General features: G+C 33.4%; 1 protein-coding gene across 4 annotated transcripts; it reads left to right on the forward strand.

Moving 5' to 3' along the window:
- Positions 1-906: 906 nt before the first annotated feature.
- On the forward strand, positions 907-21692 carry LOC141815914 (serine/threonine protein phosphatase 2A 57 kDa regulatory subunit B' theta isoform-like). Of its 4 annotated transcripts, none has more exons than XM_074703775.1 (5): positions 907-1056; positions 1201-1271; positions 1467-2909; positions 20762-21072; positions 21599-21692. In XM_074703775.1, exons 3-5 carry the CDS (start codon positions 1713-1715, stop codon positions 21675-21677), a joined length of 1587 nt encoding a protein of 528 aa, XP_074559876.1. In that variant the 5' UTR covers positions 907-1056; positions 1201-1271; positions 1467-1712; the 3' UTR covers positions 21678-21692. The 4 variants fall into 4 exon arrangements, with proteins under 4 accessions (XP_074559876.1, XP_074559877.1, XP_074559879.1 ...); XM_074703776.1 differs by having other exon boundaries at positions 1522-2909; XM_074703778.1 differs by lacking the exon at positions 21599-21692 and adding an exon at positions 21249-21500.
- The last annotated feature ends 214 nt before the right edge of the window (positions 21693-21906 follow it).

The following is a 21906-nucleotide window of genomic DNA, read 5'->3' on the forward strand; positions in this document are numbered from 1 at the left end:
ATAGTTATATAACGGGGAGTGCCGTATCTTTAAATTCTCCTGATCTCATCTATCCAAGTATAAGGCCATTCATGCCCCCGGGTACGATGCAAGACCATTAAAAAATTTTTTAGAGTACTATACTTTGATTTTCGATTGAAATATGTATATTCTCAATTTGATAGAAAAAATTATAAAAAGTAGTACAAAGTACCGAATAGATCAAACTACCATTTGATAGAACAATCATGTTGCAATCCATAGTTCTAATATTCAAATGGAGCATGATACTCTACAACGATTGTCGATTATGAAAGTTGATTGTCGCAGACTTAAAATGAACACTTTTTTACTTAATAATCAATGAAAAATTTCTATAACATTAGATCAATTACCTCATTTGAAGGCAAAGCCATTTATTTCCCCTCACTTTTCATTAGTCAATTCATCAATAAAATTTTTTATATTAATAATATTTATGTATTAATGCCAATAGTAATTTTAACATGCTCCTTCTATTTTATTATTATTATTATTATTATTATTATTATTATTTAGACTTTTTATATTCAATAATAATGATCACAATAATTTCATATAATTTTTATTAAAATAATTATGGATTAATTAATCAGTGGAAATATTTTAGTTATCATCCTGATTGCCCTCTAGTGCATCTCTTGAATAGTTGTTTAGTAACGAAATTAGTTTGGTCTAGATTTTTTTATATTAAATAAAAATAAAGTAAACATATTGACGAAGAAAATATATTCGGTTTTTTTTTTTTTTCAATTCAATTGAATATTATTTATTTTCATGAAAAATTCAAAAAATATTTAGATATATTAGGATATTAATTATATATATATATATATTATTTATTATTTATACCCTTTTTGTTTTTTTTGCTCATCCCAAAGGCCAAATCCCAATTTGCTCAATAAACTACGAAGGAAAGACGAAAGAAAAGAGAGGACAAGGGTCTTCCTTTCTCTGGCTCGTTCGTAATAGGAGGAAAGAGGTAGAGGCCGATCGAGAGGCGAGTGCGTGGGATCCTTCTTTCGTCTCACTAAAATGGTAATTTTTTTTCTTTGTTCCCTTCATTGCTTTCCCCCCTCTCCGAAATTGTGGTTTTGGATTTGGAAAAATTCTGTCTCTTAATAATTTTTTCTCTTTGACTTTTGGCCTTGTTGCATCTTCTCTCCAATTCTCGCTTCAAAGCGTTACCTTGACCGCTCGGGATAGCACAGATCGTTTTGATCCTGTTCGTGCAGCCCATCAAATTTGGGGCGGTGAGTGGAAACATGCACTGCTGATTGAGTGGAGCTTCGGGGTCTATTTGGGTGCCTACGCTTGCTGTTGTTATTTTTACAGAGATAACGAGCAGCTGAACGTTTTTTTTTTTTTTTTTTTTTTGCTTTGTTTTCCTTTTTTTTCGTTTGATCTGCTCTACGTAATGGATCTTTGCTTGTGCGATTGTTCCTTAGATTCAGGATGTTCCAGCAATCTGCTTTTAAGTGGGAAAAAATTATTTTTTCTCAGGATTTTGGAACTTGCCTAGGAATTTGTTAAACATTTCCCGGGATATCTATGGAAAAGGCAAAGGAAGAACTATTAAAGGCAGTGTCTGCCAGCTAAGGAAACCATTAACTATGAGACTTATGCCGCTGAAGATACATCCTTAAGACCCCAGATTCCTGTTATTTTCCGACTTAAATATTATACCTTCAAGCATGATTAAGCAGATACTAAACCGGCTCCCAAGGAAACCGTCAAAATCATCTGATAGTTCAGTTGGTGGATCGGTTCCTCCGACCTCTTCTTCTAGCAGTTCAAGGAGTGGAGATTTACAAGGCAATAGGATCACAAGTCTCAACAGTCAGGTCCCTCCTGGTTCAAATCCTGGGTCAAATCATCTAAATAAATATTCTCCATCTGTTAATTTGAGATTGAATGGGAACTATGTCCCAACATATGAAGCATTGCCTAGCTTTAAGGATGTTCAACAGTCTGAGAGGCAGAGTTTGTTCATTAGAAAGTTGGACTTGTGTTGTGCTATATTTGATTTCATTGACCCAACAAAGAACTTGAAAGAGAAAGACATAAAGCGCCAGACTTTATTGGAACTTGTTGACTATGTGACTTCAGCAAGTAGCAAATTTCCAGAAAATGTTATGCAAGAGACAACCAAGATGGTGTCAATTAACTTGTTCAGAAACCTAACTATTCCACCTCGAGAACACATGGTTTTGGAAAAAATTGATGCAGAAGAGGAAGAGCCTGTAATGGATCCAGCATGGCCTCACTTGCAGATTGTCTATGAGTTCTTTCTAAGGTTTGTTGCATCTCCTGAGACTGATGCTAAGTTGGCAAAAAGGTACATAGATCATTCCTTTGTTCTTAAGCTCCTTGATCTATTTGATTCTGAAGATCCTAGAGAGAGGGAGTACTTAAAGACGATACTTCATCGTATCTATGGAAAATTTATGGTGCACCGACCCTTCATCAGAAAAGCTATAAATAACATATTTTATCGATTTATCTTTGAGACAGAAAAACACAATGGGATTGCTGAGCTATTGGAGATTTTAGGAAGTATTATCAGTGGGTTTGCATTGCCATTAAAGGAAGAGCATAAATTATTCCTTGTACGGGCCTTGATCCCGCTTCACAAGCCAAGGTGCATAGCAATGTACCATCAGCAATTATCATATTGTGTAACTCAATTTATTGAGAAGGATTGCAAACTTGCTGATACTGTTATAAGGGGCTTATTGAAATACTGGCCTCTTACAAACAGTACAAAAGAAGTCATGTTCTTGGGGGAGTTAGAAGAGGTTCTAGAAGCTACTCAGCCTGCAGATTTTCAACGATGCATGGTTCCACTTTTCTACAAGATTGCTCGATGTTTGAACAGTTCTCATTTTCAGGTAGCAACCCCCTTATCTGAATTCTAAAATTTTCATGTCAGATCATTCACAGATGCATGTATACTTCTTGCTTCTGAAAATATATTTCCTGTCACAACTTTTATTTCATTACTTTTTTCAGGCTTTCTAAAAGCAATTAGCTGTTAGTTGGCACATGCCTTTTAATCCTTAAAGTTTTTTCTAGGTTGCCATGATAATCATGCCACACTCTCACATGTCTAAGTTATCCACATCAATTAACTTCATTAGATAAGAAATGTGCATGCCATATCTACATCAGTCTTTTTTCTTTTGCCAACACAATAGATCTCTCGAGTGAATTACGATTTCATTGTTAAACTAATACATGATCTCACTATGGTAATGTTACATAAATGGATTTTTTCATACTATTTATTGGTAAGTAGTTATAACTGTACTTTATGTATATTATGCCAGTGTAGTCTCTGACTAAAGTGTTACCTAATTGGAAGTATGAAAATTTCCTCTCATAATGAAAGTTGTTCACCTCATTTGTAAATTTTGGGGGCCAAAGAGGGGTATACTACTTTAGCTTGTCATAAGAAGAAGTTTTTGGATCAACCTATTTGCAATTGTGGATTGCACTTGTTATTCGAATTTATGATTGAAGATTTGCAGAAGTGCACCATATTATCCTTTTTTTTACTGGTTTATGTCACATTTAACCCCATCCCATCTCAGTTGAATTGATTATTTGCAACAAGTTTGGTTTATTCATCTTCCATCTCTTCTAGGATAAATATTCTAAGTTGCAAATAATAGTGTTCATCAAAATAAGTAGTTTGTTTGATAAGGTTTGTTACTAATTTAATGGTTGTATGGATGAATTAATGATTTCAACTTTATCTAGACACATCGAGGTAGTGCATACAAAGACACGCTACCATTTCATTTAGTTAAAGGCACACCTTTGTTTTGCATTGAATAAATTTATCACTGATCTTTTGGTGCATGCATTGATCTTGGACATGCATATAATTGTTTGTTTGGTAGTGTTGTAATTTCTCTTTGTTTTATTATTTTAAATTTGAAATTTGTCCAAGGAAATATAACCTTTTCCCACTAGTTATAGGCATTAGGATAAACCATGAACCTTATATAGTTGTTCTAGTTGGGTGCTGAAGGGTTAAATTGTTGGCAATCCAATTTGAAATAACATCTATGTCAGTTCTGCAAGCAAGCATTTTGACATTTCAAATGTGTCAGACACAACTAGGCGCCTATAGGTTAGAGGATTTTGGTGCATGCCTAGTAAAAATGAGGTACACTTTTTTATCAAGTGATTACATATGCAACATGACTACATGATGTAGACCATTGAAAGTCACAAAAATTTGTGACCTGGAGTTATAAACAAGTTAAGTCGAGCCATGTCAAGTTCAACCATATTTAACTTTGCTTTTTAAAAAATAGTAGCAAGATCAAGTCAGGTTCATGTTCAGCCAATTTTAAAAGACTTTAAGCTTGTTTATCAAAAAAGCTTGTTGAGCATGATTCAAATTCTAGCTTAGTCGCATTTACACTCTGACTAGAGGCACATAGTCAAGTGAATCTGCACTTCAAGCTAATAAATTAAATCCAAAGTATTTTATGAAATTAAATCTAGTAAACTTGTTATAAATAATTTAAACAATACAAGTTTATATTAACTTATTGATAGACTTGTTTATGAGTTTGAATCATATTATGTCACAATGATAATAACAATCATGATGAAGTCTTTATTTGCATGAAACATAGTATATATTGTTTTGTATACACTTTTAGTATTCTATTTACGTAATGTATGTTTCCAATTGAATATCCAAATAAACTAAGGCGATAATCAAGGGGCACTACAAATTTATAGAATCATCAAAGAGGCGTTTTTAGAAGTTTTTTTTATCAAGTTGACACCCATGTTTCCCAAATTAATCTTGTCATCATCTTTCTCCATCCCTACTTCCCTTATATTGTTGTTAGCGTACATGCCTATATCCTTGTCCACTCCCGCAACCCCCTTTCAAGGGTTGTAGTCATGGTGGTGTCAATGCCTATGTTAGAGCGCCAAGGAGTCATCGACGCCTATGTTGCCATTGGATTCCTTGGACTTCTAGAGCGTCAAGAAATCGCCACAATGCCAAGTAGTCATGCTTGCGTTGTTGCACCAAGGAGTCAGTAATGCTCTCGCCACTACTAGAGTTCTTGGACTTCTTGAGTTTGAAGTAGTTACTAATGCCAGAGTTGTCGACACATTTGTTTCCATGCTAAGGAGTCACCTGTGGTCGCATTGTTGAATCAAGGAGTCGGTGATGCTTGCATCATAACATAAACGAGTCATCAACACCTAGAGTGCCAAGCATAATTGAACTTCTAAACTTGCTAGATTAAGTCGCCAATGCCTTGGTCACCATTGGTTCCTTGGTGCCATGGATGTGGCCTTACTATATGGAGTTGCTTGTCGCCCACTTTGGCACTCCGATGTGGATGCTGACACTGCCGTTGTTGCAATTGTCGATAGGAGATGTTGTAGGGTTGACAGAGTGTAGGTGTGTACATTAACAAAGAGGAGGGAAGCTAGGATAGACAAAGATAAGAGTAGGAGTAATTTCGGGGAGGGGTGCTGGTTTGATAAAAAAAATTAAAAAGGGTTGCATGTTTGATGGTTCTATCAACTTGGAGCACCCTTTGATTTTTTTTCCAACAAACTAATATATATGCTAGCAATGAGTATAATGAGTACAAAAGGAGTAGTTATTAACTTATAAAACTTGCGTAACCTATATGTTGAATAGTCAACGTATAAATTTATGTAGACATACTTATAGACCATTCAACAACAACAACAACAACAATTAAGTTTTATCCCACTAGATGGGGTCGGCTATATGGATTCTACGCTATTAGGCTTTATCCCTTATTATATCATCATTTATATTTAAATAAATTTTATCTTATTTTATTATTGCTAACCAAGTCTTTTTTGGTCGTTTTTTTGCTAGTTTGATGTGCACATTTGTTATAGTTTTGCGTCGTTTAACTGGAGCATTTATTGATTGTTTAAGTACATGTCTGTATCATCTTATAAATGTGTCTCTTAGAGTTTTTTCTCAATAGATGCAATCCCGATTTTCTTTTCTTTTTTATTTTTTATCCTGTCCATCCTTATCTGCCCGCACATCCATTTTAACATCCTCATCTTTGTAACTCTCATCTTCTGTTTATATGCTCGAGTCATAGTCCAACATTCAGTTCCATATAACATAGCGGGTCTAATCGTCATTTTATAAAACCTTCCTTTAAGTTTTAGAAGTACTTTACGATGACACAGAACACTTGACGTTCTCCTCTATTTCAATCATTACACTTGTATTCTATGTAAGATATTTTTCTCAATCCCTCCATCCTTTTGCAAAAATGATCCTAAGTATTTGAAACTCTCAGTTACAGACAATTCGTCATCTCTTATCTTAATAATTATCTAATTACATCTAATATTATTAAACTTAAATTTTATATATTCTATTTTTACTCTATTAAGCCTAGAATCTTTCACTTCTAGCATTTCCCGCCAAGATTTGAGTTTAACATTTACTTCTTCACGTGTTTTATTTACCAAAATAATATCATTTGCAAACAACATACATCGCGGTATCGTATCTTGAATGTGTCTAGTGAGCTCGTCTATAATTAGTGTAAAAAGATAGAAACTTAGTGCTGATCTTTGATGTAACCCTATCTTTATGGGAAACACTTCGGTTAATCCATCTAAAATCTTCACTTTTGTGATTATATCGCCATATATATCCTTAATTAGTTTTATATAAATTATGCTATCACCTTTCTTTTTTAGAATTCTCTATATAATTTTCTTTATGGCTATCAGAAGCTTTTTCTAGGTCGACGAATACCATATATAAATCTTGCTTCTGTTTTCGATACTTTTCAATTAATTGTTTGAGAAGATGTATAACTTCTATTGTTGATCTTCCAAACATAAATTCAAATTTATTTTCGATCACCATAGTTTCCTTAGTCTTTTTTCTATTACTCTTTCTTAAAGTTTTATAGTTTGACTCGTTTAATACCTCTATAGTTTGCACAATTTTGTACATCTCTTTTATTCTTGTATAAGAGAACTAGAGTACTTATCTTCTACTGATCGGATATTTTTTTAATTTTCAATATTAGGTTGAATAACTTTGTAAGCCATTGAATACCTTGTTTCCCTAGACGAATCCATACTTTTATAGGAATATCATCTGATTCAATTACTTTTCCATTTTGCATCCCATTTAAAGTTTGTTGTACTTTTGAAGTTTGAATTCTACAATAAAAATTTAAATTTTTATACTCATTTGACTTACTTAAATCACCTAAGTTGAGTTGGTCACCTAAACCTTCATTAAAAAGTTAATAAAAATATCTTTTCCATCACTTTTTTATTTTTTCAACATTTACTAATACTCTATTGCATTCATCTTTAATATATTGTATTTGAATAAGATCTCTTGTCTCTCTCTTTTGCTTTATCTATTTTTTAAATGTCTCTTTTCTCTTCTTTTGTATTCAAATTTTGATATAAATGTTCAAAAGTTTCATTCATTGTTTTCTTAGCCTCTTTCTTGGCTACTATGTATATTTTTAAGTTTTTCTTATTCTTACAAGTATATAATACCTTATAGGTTGTTTGTTTTTCCTTCACTTTCTTTTTTACTTTTTCATTCCACCACAAAGATTCTTTACTTGGTAGTACATGTCTCTTTGACACCGAGTACACTCTTGACTACTATTTTTAACTTTGATACTATTTTATTCCATATCGTATTTGAGTCGTCGTATATTTCTCCTAATACTTGTATTACTACCCTCTCCTTAAATATATTTTGTTTCTCATTCTTTTAACTTTTACCATTTAATTTTATGAGTTGTGCATATTTTCCTTCTATTGATACTATACTTGAGGCGTATATCCAACATTACTAACTTATGTTGGGTAGTTAAGTTTTCTTCAGGGATGACCTTGTAACTTTTACAAATCTTTGTATCCTTTTTCCTAACTATAAGAAAGTTAATTTGCGATTTATTATTTTCGCTTTTGAATGTGATCAAATGTTCTTATTTTTTCTTAAAAAATATATTAGCAAGTATAAGGTCATGCTATCGCAAAATCCAATATAGTTTTCCCTTCTTTATTTCTTGTTTGAAACTCATAACCCCCATGCACTCTATCATATTTCTCATTTTTTACTCCTACATGTCCATTTAGATCTCCTCCTATTAAAATCATGGTTGGCAGAATATTTTGTAATATTTCATCTAGGCTGTCCCAAAATCTAGACTTGGTGTGCTTCTTGAGGTGTATATATGTTAATTACATTAATAGTTTTTTTCGTCACCACTATTTTGATAGCTATAATCCTATCTCCTTTCTAACTACTATTACTATTTCATCCTTTAGCGAACTATCGACAACAATATCTACTCTATTTCTTATTTTACTCATTTCTATGTATCATAATTTAAAATTCAAATTCTCTATAATCGTTGTCTTCTCTTCTATCTATTTTATCTCTTGTACACATAAAATATTAATTCTTTTCCTAATTATCGTATCTATTATCTCCATTGCTTTACCTGTGAGTATTTTTTGATTTTATGTTCCAAATTTTAGACAATTAGATTTCCTATAATATTTATTCTTACTCAACTTATGGTTTGAGAACTCTTGCATATTTAACACTATATCTGAGTTCTCGTGGAAATGTAGCGGTCCTTGCCAAGACATTACAATCTAACCCTAGACCATTCACCAACTTCAAATTTATGTAGACATACTTATAGACCATTCACTAACTTTTGATGAGTTTATGGATTAGCAATGCATGAGCTTCATTATATTTGTGTTTCATTTGTATATTGGTAAACTCTGAAATTGGAAACATATGTTTATTGCCTCAAATCAAGTCACCTGAGCACTGCCCTATGAATTAGTGATAGGCAACATTCTTCTTGTTATCATCCATATGATGGAAGATTGGGATTTTAGAGCATCCTATCTTTATAGGAGGTAAACAAAATGACCTCCATTTTTTTTTGGTGTGTGAGCTTGTTTCGCAATAAGGGCTGGCAAGAAGTGTTGCATAAATTTGCTACAGTTGGTGTTAGTGAATCAATATATGAAATTTTATTTAATTTGAAAAATGTTTTTGGAAAGATAATATAAATAGAATTTGAGATGCATCCATTTAGACCAAAGAGGATTGAGAGAGATATGATAAGATTGTATTTTATTAATTAAAATTGATACACATATATAAGACAAGATAACATCTAATGACTAAATAGCCCATGGGGACTAAACTTATGACTACTAACTCTACCAACTCTAGCACTCTTTCTCAACTGAAGCATAGATATTGTTTATCTCGAGTTTGTTTCATAAAATAGAAAAAGTTTCACATATAAAAGATACACTAATAAGATACTCAGTGAAGCTGCTGCTGCTGCTGCTGTTTTGTTGACACAACAATCAGAAACTTAATGATGTTAAAGTTGGTGACCTTTACAAGCATTGCTTTTAAAAATCACTCACTTGGGGTGCTGCATATGGAGTCATGTAAGTGGATTTAGAAGTATACCACATGGTAGCTACACATGGCTCACATATGTAGATGAAAAAAAAAAAAAAAATTCTATTTGGTTTATTGGAACTGGTTTAGACTGAACTAACTTGACTTAAAACTCCATGCTACCTACTTGGTAATTTGTAACTTGTAAATGTCAAACATTTGTTTTACAAGTGATGATTTTGGAGTTTTGGCCAAAGACTAGAACAATACTATTTTGGAAGAATATTGTTTTGTTTCGATTAGTGTCGATTGCTTCGAGGAGGAGGACGGGAAGAAGAAGAAGAGGAGGTGGTGGAGGAAGAAGAGGAGGATAAAAAGGAATCTGTGTACTTAAAGAAGTTCCTTGTGGCTCGGCCAACTTGGATGAAGGAATGGAGGCTTGCCTTCCGGTATGGCTCATGCGGAGGAAGAAAATGTAGACAACGAAGATGAAGGCGAAGGAAGAGGGGGAAGATCCGGATGAAGGTGGATGAAAGCTTTCCTCAAAGAATTTGCTGTGAAACCAAAACCCTAGTGTCTTCGTTCGTAGACAATTGTGGAGGAAGCTTTGTTCGCTCATAGATGCTCATGGAGGAGGAAGTGGTTCTCGCATCCATTGCTCATATTGTTCTGCATGCTAGTGTGAGATTGGAATGAAATATGTCAGGGATTTTCGATGGTGGAGCTTAGCATCTCATATGCTTTAGATATTAATTGTGCATTGATTATATATAATATTTTTGATTGATATTGATTGTTATATTCATGTGTTTTGCATTTTATAATTGACGTTATGGAAGCATAAAGTAGATGTATTCATTAATATATATATATATATATATATATATATATATATATAAAGATTTTACTACTGTTCACATTTGCTCCTACATGTTCCATTTGCATTATGTAATGAGTCAACTATATATCGCTTGTATACTTGCATTATGTAATGAGTCAACTATATATCGCTTGTATACGCTTGTTAAAAACTTGTTCAAAAAAGACCTTGGTTGGATAGGCTTGATTTTTTTTTTTCATCCTTAATACTTTGCAGATATAAGATACTACAATTTATTGAGTGTTTGCAAGGTGAAGTGACAAGTTCAAAAGAGTTATAAATAAGCGAATGTTAATTAGGGTTTCTATCTACGCTCTTATGGTGAGGACTTATTTTTAGGAAAAATTGAATAGAGTTCAAGATTACTCTAAGGTGATTACTTTGAAGGAGGGAATTTGATTTCATGGAAAGTGAGCAAATCAAATGCTCTTTTTTGTTAATTTTTGTTAATTATTTGGTCTGAAGTGAAGGAAAGAGCTGGGAAAAAAAAATGAAAAGAACAATGATGTCTGTTGAGATTCTGACTTCTTCGAAGCCAAAAATAAATTGCCCTGATGATGGAAGTTGAGGTTGTGAAGGCAAGACACTTGAGCTAGGCTCCTCCCAAGACTCGTTGGACTCGATGTTCATTGTAGGTATCGTTATCGTTTGCCTTGGCATCCTTCGTCGACGTGGTGGTGTTATTGGTGGTAGTTGGATTTATAAGTAGCTAAAAAGGTAAGTTAGGGGTGGTGGTTGCTGTGATGAGCACTGCACCTGTGTTATTTAGTTGTTGGTCTGCATTGAGCTCTAAGCAGTGTTTATGCATCTAGTTGGTCCTTAGAGGATGGATTACTGTGGTTGTGACATTTGTCTCATTGATCATTACCACCTCACGGTCGGCGTTTGACTTTGTTGAGCCTGCTTGTTAACCCTCTTGCTTTGACCTTGATCACTAGAGCCCCTTCATGCTGTTGGTTGATCTAGTGGAGGAAAGGTTCGATGCTTGCGTATTTGCAAGTTTGGATCTACGTGGCAAGCTCAAACAAACTTAAATGCTAGTAATCTCATTAGTAGCGAATTAGTGTAGGCTATATATCTTGGAACAACCAAGTATAGTTTAAAATCTCATATTGTATCGAGCGGCATAGGAGAAACATTTTGTTTTGCTTGTCGATCGATGTGGCGCAAAGATCGGCACACCCCGCGGAGGCGTTGCACGACCTCCGCGATCGCCCCAGAGGTGTCGCGAGACCCCCTCACCCACACTGGAGGTGTTGGGCGACCTTGGTGGCCAGTGCTAGAGGGGTCCCGCGACCCCTGTGGCCATGCCGGAGGGGTCGCGCGAGCTGGCTAGGTTGCACGCCGGTGTCATTGCGAGGTTAAATTTTAATTAAAATTTAGTTTAATAATTTCAATTAACTCCCAATTATAATCTTTATTAAACCATAATAGAACTATCACATTAATTTAATATATATGTATATTATTTATTTTAATTTTAAAAATATATAATAAAATTTATTTATTTATCATATGTATTTTTTTACATCTTTTTATTTTTTAATTATTTAAGTTAAATTTTTTATTTTTATTAATATATTTTATATTAAAAAAATATCGAAACCATATTGGCATGACATGATATGACACCGAAACTGTATCGTTTCGCTCATAGACTGAAACTCCGATACGACTCAAAATTTTAAACCATGGAATTAAATCAATTTTTCTAGGGTTATGGGAATGCACTACCTTATGAAGAGTCCAATGCCCCAATTGTGGTACAATAAAGTTGCAATTTACTAGTTATTCCATATGTTACATTTGAATAAGTTTGATTATTCATTGTATCTCAGGAGCACAGTTTTGAAGATCTCTTCCTTCTCTTCATAGTCAGATAACAATTGCTCATTGGGCTAGTTATTATTGACCATGCATATTATATGCACCTGGAGTACTAGTATACTACCCATCCAACAGGAGAGACCGACATAAAGAAATCATCTTTGTATCAGCTACCAAATGCATAGAACACAGGTTGACTATAAGCTGGTGCACAAGCAGCTTCTTGGTGCTTTACTCTTTTTTTCACATACAGTTGGAAAGTCAAATTTTCAAATGTAACTAGTACTCAACTATGAAGAAACGAACTGTAGATATGCTCTCATTTTACTTGCAGATCAAATTGACTATGAACCTACAAAATAAACAGAATCAGAAATACTAATCTGTAAGAGTCATATATGAATTTTGAGTGAGCTGAGTATTGAGCTTGTTCATAAAATTGTATTTCTTTACAACCCCAGTAAGAAATGAAGAATTTGTTAGAAAATGTAAGAAAATATTCTGCCAAAATGGAATTTACACATGAAAATCATTCCTGAAATTTATCTAGTATCATACAAATGCCGTCTAATCCTATAAACTAATCTATTTGAAGGTTCTATCCTTATCTTTGTTTGGAAAAATGTTCACATCATCATCAGTGTTTTCTATTGTCTAATATATAGGGCTCAACATCTTTTTTTGCAACTCTGCAACTTAGGCTTGCACTTATTCCCCTTCTTGGCTTGCTCATCCTTGATATAATGTAGAACATATTAGTGCAATCGCACCCTCAGTGGTCGTGTTTGACGTTGGGTTTTAATGCTTAGGCAAACGTTTAAGTTAGTTTTTTTGTATGTAATATGTGTACGAAATCGTGTAACACTTGGTTTGTATACATATGAAGACTTGTTTTTTTTTTTTTTTGTATGCAATATGTGTATGAAGTCGTGTAAGACTTGGTTTGTATACATATGAAGACTTATGTGATTAAGGTTAGAGATAAGCTCGATGGCTCCATAGCTTAGATCTCGGAGAAGGATGGTATGAGATATTTGAGGGACCGTTGGATGAGAAGCATCAGGTTTAGCTAAGTCAGATTAGAATTATATAGGTGAAGAGTGAAGGATGACATGTGGAGTGAGCCGAGGGCTTGGTGCATCTGAGGGATGAATAACTTGACAGAAGACAACATTATGGCGAATAACTTCTAGGTAAATTCTTGAGTGAGAAATTTGTACTTGGGAGAGGGCAGTTTTGATTTAGGCAATGACTTACCATTAGGATGGTTGTAGTCGACAATGTAGTCAACTGAAAATGGTTTTCAGCTGACCAGTGGTTGTGTGGACCAATTAGTTGACTCAAGATTTATCAACCAACGCGGAATATTTTTATTCATGGTTGAGTTAACTAGTTGATTGATTCAGAGTCAGTCTAGCTAATCAATTGATGGAGGTTGAGTCCGTCAAGTAATTGATTCAAGCTGATCAACCAACTAATTGGATGTGGCATCAATAGACTTGATGGTAAATTCAAGTCACCTTATGATACAAATTGAATGACAATGATAGGTGGTCTAAGGGATACAAGAAACCATTTGATTCCTAATGGAATCTAGTCAACTAGGGTAGCCTTTGGCAGTCTAGAAATTATTGCGATTGGGAAAACAATTGACAGATGGTGGTTGAAGACATTGAAAGTTATAAAAGGAGGAGCACGGGGAGCAGTTAAAGGTGGCATTCACGCTTATTTGTATTCATATTCTGAGCTCTTTCTTGACTAATCTTAGGCCTTTGTTGTCTTAGCTTCATTGTTCATCTTGTAAAGAAGATTGTAAGAGGCTTCTCTATCTCCGGAAGAAGTATGAGAAAGAGAAAATCTAGTTAGGCTTTCAAGAGAGTGACTTGCCAAAGAGTCATAGGTTGTAGAATAGGAATTGGTTTTGTTCTGCATAATTTGGCAATGACACCTAATGTTGGACTTGGATCATCCTTGCCACTCTTAAAGAGTGCAAATTTATTGCATCTCGAAAACCATTTCATATATGTTACTGAATGTATTTTATCTGCATTGCCTAGTTCCCCTAGCTGCTAGGAGTGCCTAGTAATTAAGCTGAATAACTTTGTAATCCGATTGATAACTACTTTGTTTAAGGGATATGTTTTTCTTCGTTAAATTCTCTCCATTTGCATCTGAAGTTCATGGAATTGGCTGACAGGAGAGATAAAGGACAATGAATGAACCTACTGGTGGAGGATATATGTGATTATGTTGGGATGGTTAATATGGTAATTATACATTTGTTTTCTATCTGCTAACTTCTCCCAAGTAAACAAGTTAATTAACATAAACTTTGCATTCTCCTCTATTCCTATCTTTCTTATTAATCAGAGAGAAATTTGTAAACTTTCTTCCTCAATTTTCTATTTTTCTATCCCCACCTATGATCTCTGTCTCTTTTTTTGTAAAGGCCCCCATGTTCTGTCATCTCATTAGGCAGAAGTAGACTTTCTATTTGCCACACTTATCTGCTCTTCCTCAGTCACTCTAAAATTGTGCACACTTGTTGCCTAATGATGATGTTGGCTGCCATAAGTTGTAGTCTAAGTAATAAATATTCCTTTTAAGGAATACCTTTTGTTTTCTAACTTCGGCAATTGATATTTATATCAGTTTATCTAGTCATCTATATATTTACTAAAGGTGAACTTGAAATGTCAGTTGATGGAATTTTGAATGAATTTGCATACTATGTTTGATACTGCCCTATCATTCTACCTTCTTATATTAATTCTAATTTCTGTTCTCTATTCATCCTTTTTTAGCATCAGTGTGCCACAGTAATCACTTTGATGCACTTTAACCTTATGATTAAGCAATTCAGTGACTAGATAGATAATTCTGGTTAAGTATATCAAACTTCAGAACAGATATTAAATTTTAATTATGAGTAAAATTTTCTGAGCTGTGCTCTATGTTGTAGTAACTATTTTAGCATGTTGTAGGAGCTATATTGTAGCTACTACATCGTTGGAAAAGGTATGTTTGGGATAAGAAATATGCTAGGGCGTTGATTTGACTTTTTTTTAAAAAAAGAGGTGCCCTTTTGACAAATCAATAATAAGAGATGCCCTTTTGATTTTTGCCCATAAAAATTAAATCTCTAATTTATTGCAGATGTGCAATTTTTTAATATTTCTAATCTTGAAGATTTCTCAATCCTTTTCCTTTATCGATGAGCCAATTTGATATATATCTTCAATTTATTTTCTTCAAAATTATTTTCTTTTTCGCGATATTTGTTTCCTTGTTTACATAATTTTTTTTACTCCTGACAAGTTGTCAGCTTCTCTTTTTAGGTTGTTGTTTCGAAGCATAAGGAATAATTTTCGATAACTTTGTTTAGCAATGTTTCTTCATTATTTTTATTCTTTTGACATCCCTTCCAATAAGAAAGAAATCGATACATTTTCTTTCTCTTTTTATAGCTTAATTGTGATATTCCTTTTTGGTCATTCTTTTCAACGAGTAAGAAATATCTAAGTTTGTTATACGATAAGAATAAAATATTCATGTTTTCATTGAAATCATGTGACATGAAAGCAATAATGATGAGGTGATTCTAGCAGTGTCAATTCGGCTGGGTCAAGTGAGTTCGGGTCGGATTGAAATAAAATATTATTAAAAAATTTCAATCCGAACCCGACCCGAACTCGAATTCAACTTGAAATCAGTGATTGAAATCTTGAGCCGTTTTGTTCAAAATCGGCGAAAATTTTCATTTCATCAGTGGATCGGCGCTGACACAGCGTTCCAGCTGGGATAAGGCGTCGGTGGAGTCCGACGACGCCTCCGGAGGCGTCGCGCGGCCTGAGAGTGCCTCGGTTGCGCGGCTCGTGCATGCCCCGTCGCGGTCGCGTAATTTTTTTTAAAACTTAAGTTTTAAACAGTAGATTTTAATAATCAATTCCAAGCTATAGTTGGGATAATTTAAATAGACTTAATTAAAACCTCTTAAAATTATCCTATTATTTTTAATTTTTTTATTTTTAAATTTGTTTATTTTTTGTTAATATATTTTATATTTTAAAAATACTGAAATTATACTGGCATGATACGATACGGTATTAAAACTGTATTATTCCGATCTAGGATCCAAACCTTGATACGACTTGATATTTTAAACCTTGTCTGAAATCCTAAACTAAACCCATATAACCCAACCAATCCGAAAAACCCGAATAACTCGAATTTTTTTACTATTTTTTTTGATAATTCTTCATTTTTATCTTAATATTTTATCATTATCATACTAGTATTACATACATCTTAATTTTCAAAATAAAATTTAATTTAACCCCCAAAAACTCCCGTAAACCCTAAATCTGAGTCAATTAGAACCCGACTTGAACTTGACCTGAATTTAATCAAATCCAATCCGAACCCGACCCGAACCCAAACCCGAAAACTCTCAACCCTAACTTGATTGTTTTTAGGTTGGGTTGGGTTGGGTCCATTTTTGACACCCCTAGGTGATTCCACATAACCTATAATAAAATCAATATACGAAGACGAATGCTCGAACTTCTCTAAGCAAATTAGCATATCCTCCAATATAAAAATTGAACTTGTGTTTAAATAAGTTAGAAAGTTAACATGAACAAGCATTATAAAAAACACTTCCCACAATATGACCAAATAAAGAAGATTTGATGAGTTTAGATTTATCTAATACAGATGTGATATGGAATTTTGAATTAATAAATGCAATATAGAAATTTACAATATCACTAGACATTTTATAATAATTATTACTCAATACAATTGCCACCTTGGTATACATAGATATACCTCTCATGGTGAATTTCTTAATTTGGTAGATAAAAAAACATTCAACTCTGTTGACGAACATCAACGATATAAATAGCTATGAGAGGACTCATGTCAAGTAATTTATAATTTTTTAAGTTGGCATATTTCATTATTAGTTTATGTAGCTTGTTCTATATATTTCTTTTGGCTTCTCTTGATAACATGAATGCATTATATTCTGTAAGTCAAAGTCATGATTAGTATCTAATCGATTAGACTCTAAAGAAGTCAAGGCAATAAGAGAGGTTCTCTTAATATCACATCATCAAAGGGATCATCCAAAATGTTATTGAAGCATTCTTCTTGGAGGATTTTTCTAAGATTGGGTTATGAAGAGGTTTATTTGAACACAATTCTTTCATTTTAGCGACAAGCTCATGGATTATAAGGGAATTAAGGTCTTGGGTGATGGTTTCGAAAATTAAGTTTTCATTTTTACATGCTTGTTAGGCAATCACCTATTAAAATTTAGGGGGACATATCTTTTCATCATTTGTCTTTTCATTTCATGATAATGTATAATGGGTTGTTGTCTGTCTTGGTTTCTAATGCTTTGGACGCATTGCCAATAATTATTAGTAGGTCCATTGAGTGTGAATTCAGCAATCATGCATATGCAATGGAAGTTAAATTATGTTGGTCAAAATAATTTCTAATGTCGTATAACCAATTAATGTCAAAATATATTAGGGTTTGTAATTCCATCAAATATAGGGGTATCTGACTTAATGTGTTTCACAAAAATAATTAAATTCTTCTTTATATATGGGACGATGTGATCGTGATCTTATATACATATCATTCTTAAATTTAGCAATTTATGAAGAATAGTCACTATAGTGATTAAGCTTACTGTTCATATGGGTATAATTTGGTTGATATTTCATGTTTCTAAAATTTGAATCTTGCATATATTTAGTAGTTGATATGGTGTTTCTCTCATTAAATTAATTTAGATATTGAAAATTATAAAATAAAATAATATGATAATTAAATGAGATGTAGAAGAATATGATAAATGCTAACATGCAAGTATAATTATCAAACTAATAATGATATTGTTTTTTATGGATAGAAAATATATATATTTTTTATGGATGATGATTAAACTAAAATGGAAAATATTTTTTAATGGATAAAGATTAACTAAATGAGAAATAATTTTTTCATGAATGATGGCTAAATTAAAATAGGAAAAAATGATGATATTTTTTTTATGAATAAAATGCTAATATATATAAATTAGTGAGAAAAAATTTATTAAATGCTAGCAATTTAAAATTACCAACTAAATAAATAAAAATTAAATTTTTAAGAAGAGGAACTGCATTTATATTCAGATGATGCGAGATTCGTTGATGTGGACCTGAGGAAGATAGTTAATCTGCGCTTTGTTGAATCTAGAAGAGATAACAATTCTCGTTTACTAAAATGCAAAAGCTCAATTAAATCTTTTTAGAGATTCTATTGGCTTTTGGTTGTGCCCATGTGTGTTGTTTGCAATCAGGAAGAGCTAGCACATTATTGTCACGGTCAGTGTGATGCTAGCGTTGGTGTGTTGGGAAGGCAGCAAAGCAATAAGATTATGGTGTAATGCTTTTGAAAATGATGATGCCTTGAGTTGATGGGTTGTGACATCGATCAACTTTGTTGTTGGCGGTGGAAGCAATGACCGACGATCTGATAGGGCGAGAGTGATGAGTAGTGGGGCGGAAGGGTAAGGTTGCAGACGTGGCAGAGATCTTTGTGGTGGTGCCATTAGTGCTTGTGGTGGGATGTGGCAAGAACAACTCTACGTTTCTCTCTCCTTTTGTTATTTGGTATCACAATCTTTTTTCTTTTTTTTTCCTACACAATTTTTTTCTTCTCTCTCTTGCTTTCCTCTTTATTTTCTTGATGTTTTTTTTTAATTTCTTATTACCGTTGCTACAATATCAACATTTTTTTTTATTTTTTCGGTGGCAAGGCCGGTGATGACTTAAGTGAACGAGGCACAAAAATGATGAGAGAGCGTAGGAATCTAATTAGAACCTGAGAACCGATAGAAATAGAAAAATAATGATGATGATAGAACAAAATTGTAAAAGGTGGAGATGATAGTAGATTTGAGGAGGATGCGGTGGAAGAAATGATGTGTGTAATGGTAACGAGAAAATGAGATCACAATATTCAATTAGAAAAATTTAAAAATTTTAAATTAAATAAATTATTTGAGAATTAATATGTTAAAACAGGGATAAAATTGAAACAAATAATATTTAGAGTTACCTTCCTCTTCGTTACACCCCAAATTGAAGTGTAAGCAAATCTTCCTTTTCATGGGTAAGGAAGCTGAAGACTTACCCTTCCCTCCTCTTCCCTCACTTCTTTACAAACAAGGTTTAAAGCTCCCCTTCCCTTATTTACCCTTCTTTCCCCTTCCCTCACCTCCTCCCAAACAAAGGGTTAGGTAGAGTGATTAAAGAAAGATATAAAGAAACAAACTAGGTCTCCGATTGCGAATGAGTCGTGGATAGGTGGAGTTGAAGTTTGAGAATGATGGATAATGCATATAACTAGTACTAAAATCAAACCACCAGACTTAGGCTCCAATATGAATTAATGCAACACCAAAATCGATCTGCCAAACCACTAGGAACTTGGATTGAAGTTGGTGAAGCAAGAGAATTACCTCACCCAGAGGGAAAAATTCTCATATGGAGAAGTCAAATTGAAAATTATATTAATTCAAAGATGATTAAATACAAGACTTTTGACTTTTTTTTATAAACATGATACAACAATAAATATAGAAATAAATATTTTAAATAAAGAAAATGTGCTAATCTTTATAGAGATTATAATTATTCCCTATTTATTACCAAACTAAAAATATTAATTATGATATGATAAAAATTAAAATTTTGATTTGTCATAGATGTGTCAATCTTCAATATTTTTTAATTTACTTTGATTTATTGCAGATGTATCGATCTTGAATATTTTCTAATCTTGAAGATTTTCAATTTCTTTCCTTTTATCGTGGATGAGCCAATTTGAAATATATCTTTAATTTATTTTCTTTAGAATTGTTTTCTTTTCTGTAATATTAGTTTTCTTATTTGCATAGATATCTTAATTATACACCACAATGGATAGATGTTGATAAGTATTAGCTACTTCTGTTCATGCCCAATTCTTGGTACTCAGAAATTGATTAACATGCCTAATGTCAAAGATCAGCTAGCCTCCACAGTTTTGGTATTAATGATATAGAAAATCAGAAACAGCAGTTCTGTGTTAAATCTTACTTGATCAGTTTATTATTTCTTCTGCCATGTAGATAATATTAGAAGAAACTGGAGTAGTCTTGGTATGACTGACTGGTAAACTCCTATTTCCTATCTTACTTTTTTTTTTCAACATTTGAGATGATCGAATAGCTGTAGATTTGGCAATTCCAGCTTCTGTATTTTCTCCTTCTGCACTTCAACAAACTCAGTATCTATGTTAGATGCTTAATGGTTGGACCTAAATGACACAATGTGATATATGATGATCGATCTTTTTCACAATTCTACGAGAATGATGGATCTTTTTCATGACTATGTCTTATCATCCATGTTAATTTGCTGAACCGTAAATTAGATTACTTGCATCTACCTTGCTTGGCTTTTGATAGATTGATGGATCCATCACAGTTTGATACAAGGTCTCTGATATAATCTTCTGTTGCGTTTTAGGTGGCAGAAAGAGCATTGTTCCTTTGGAATAATGATCATATTGAGAACCTGATTAAACAGAACAACAAGGTCATACTACCTATCATCTTTCCTGCATTGGAGAGAAACTCAAAGAGCCACTGGAATCAAGCTGTTCAAAGTCTCACGCTCAACGTTCGCAAGATTTTCTCCAGTCATGATCCTGATCTAGTAGCCGAGTGCTTGAAGAAGTTTGAGGAGGATGGAGCGAAAAACAATGAGATTTTGTCAAAACGTGAAGCAACATGGAAGCGCCTTGAAGAAGTTGCTGCTTCAAATGCTGCAAAGAAGGGGTAATCCCTCCCCGCATTGTACCACATTGAATTTTCTCTAGATGATATCATTGTTATGTGGTAGCTCAGCATACTTAATCAGACATGGTTATGCATATTGATATCGATGTCCACCAGTGTTATCTCACCCGACTACTTCCAGATTGGCTGATTTTGCCCAATACTTTGGGATCTAGAATACAGGGTTAAACGGCCAATAGAGCGAATGGAGAAAAGATGCAGCAGTATCCAAAATGTCGAATCTGGGAGCCAACCAATTATTATTGGAGGAAGAGCTGGAATGATTAAATTTGACGGTGATAATGCAAATGCTGTATTCTGAGTTGTTTACGACTTGTTTAGTGTTTTTATTTAAGCAGTTTTTATTTCTTGTGAATGCGGCCCTGGTTAAGGTTCTTGAATGAATTTGATAGCTTTTTCTGTTGTTATGTAGCATACTTAAACTCGTTATTGGATTAAGGTTGCTATGCTTAAGTTGATATTAACACAATCAAAAGACCATTCATCGTTTTGACTTTCTTCTCAGGTCATGTTCAGTGTGCCTACAATGCAGAGTCAGTTCCCACACCAACCAAAGATGGCATGACAAAACCAGTCTTCCATAGTTGAGGACATTAAACATCTTGTCTATAGTGACAAGTACTTGCATTTTTTAAGTATTTACTCAGAGATTTCTCTATATATGGGTGCAAGATGTAACTCCTTGATCACTAAACTAAGAAACTACTCATTACCCATCTAAAAAAGAGCAGCCCACACAAGCAAGGGGCAAGAGTGCTAAACTAAAAGAAATTACTTGTTGGTCGACGGAGCAAAGTTGTAGAAGTGAACAAG

Source organism: Curcuma longa, unplaced genomic scaffold (genome assembly GCF_044706935.1).
Source record: "Curcuma longa cultivar G26 ecotype Majalengka, Jawa Barat unplaced genomic scaffold, ITB_CL_G26_1.1 contig_12213, whole genome shotgun sequence".
Lineage (NCBI taxonomy): Eukaryota > Viridiplantae > Streptophyta > Magnoliopsida > Zingiberales > Zingiberaceae > Curcuma > Curcuma longa.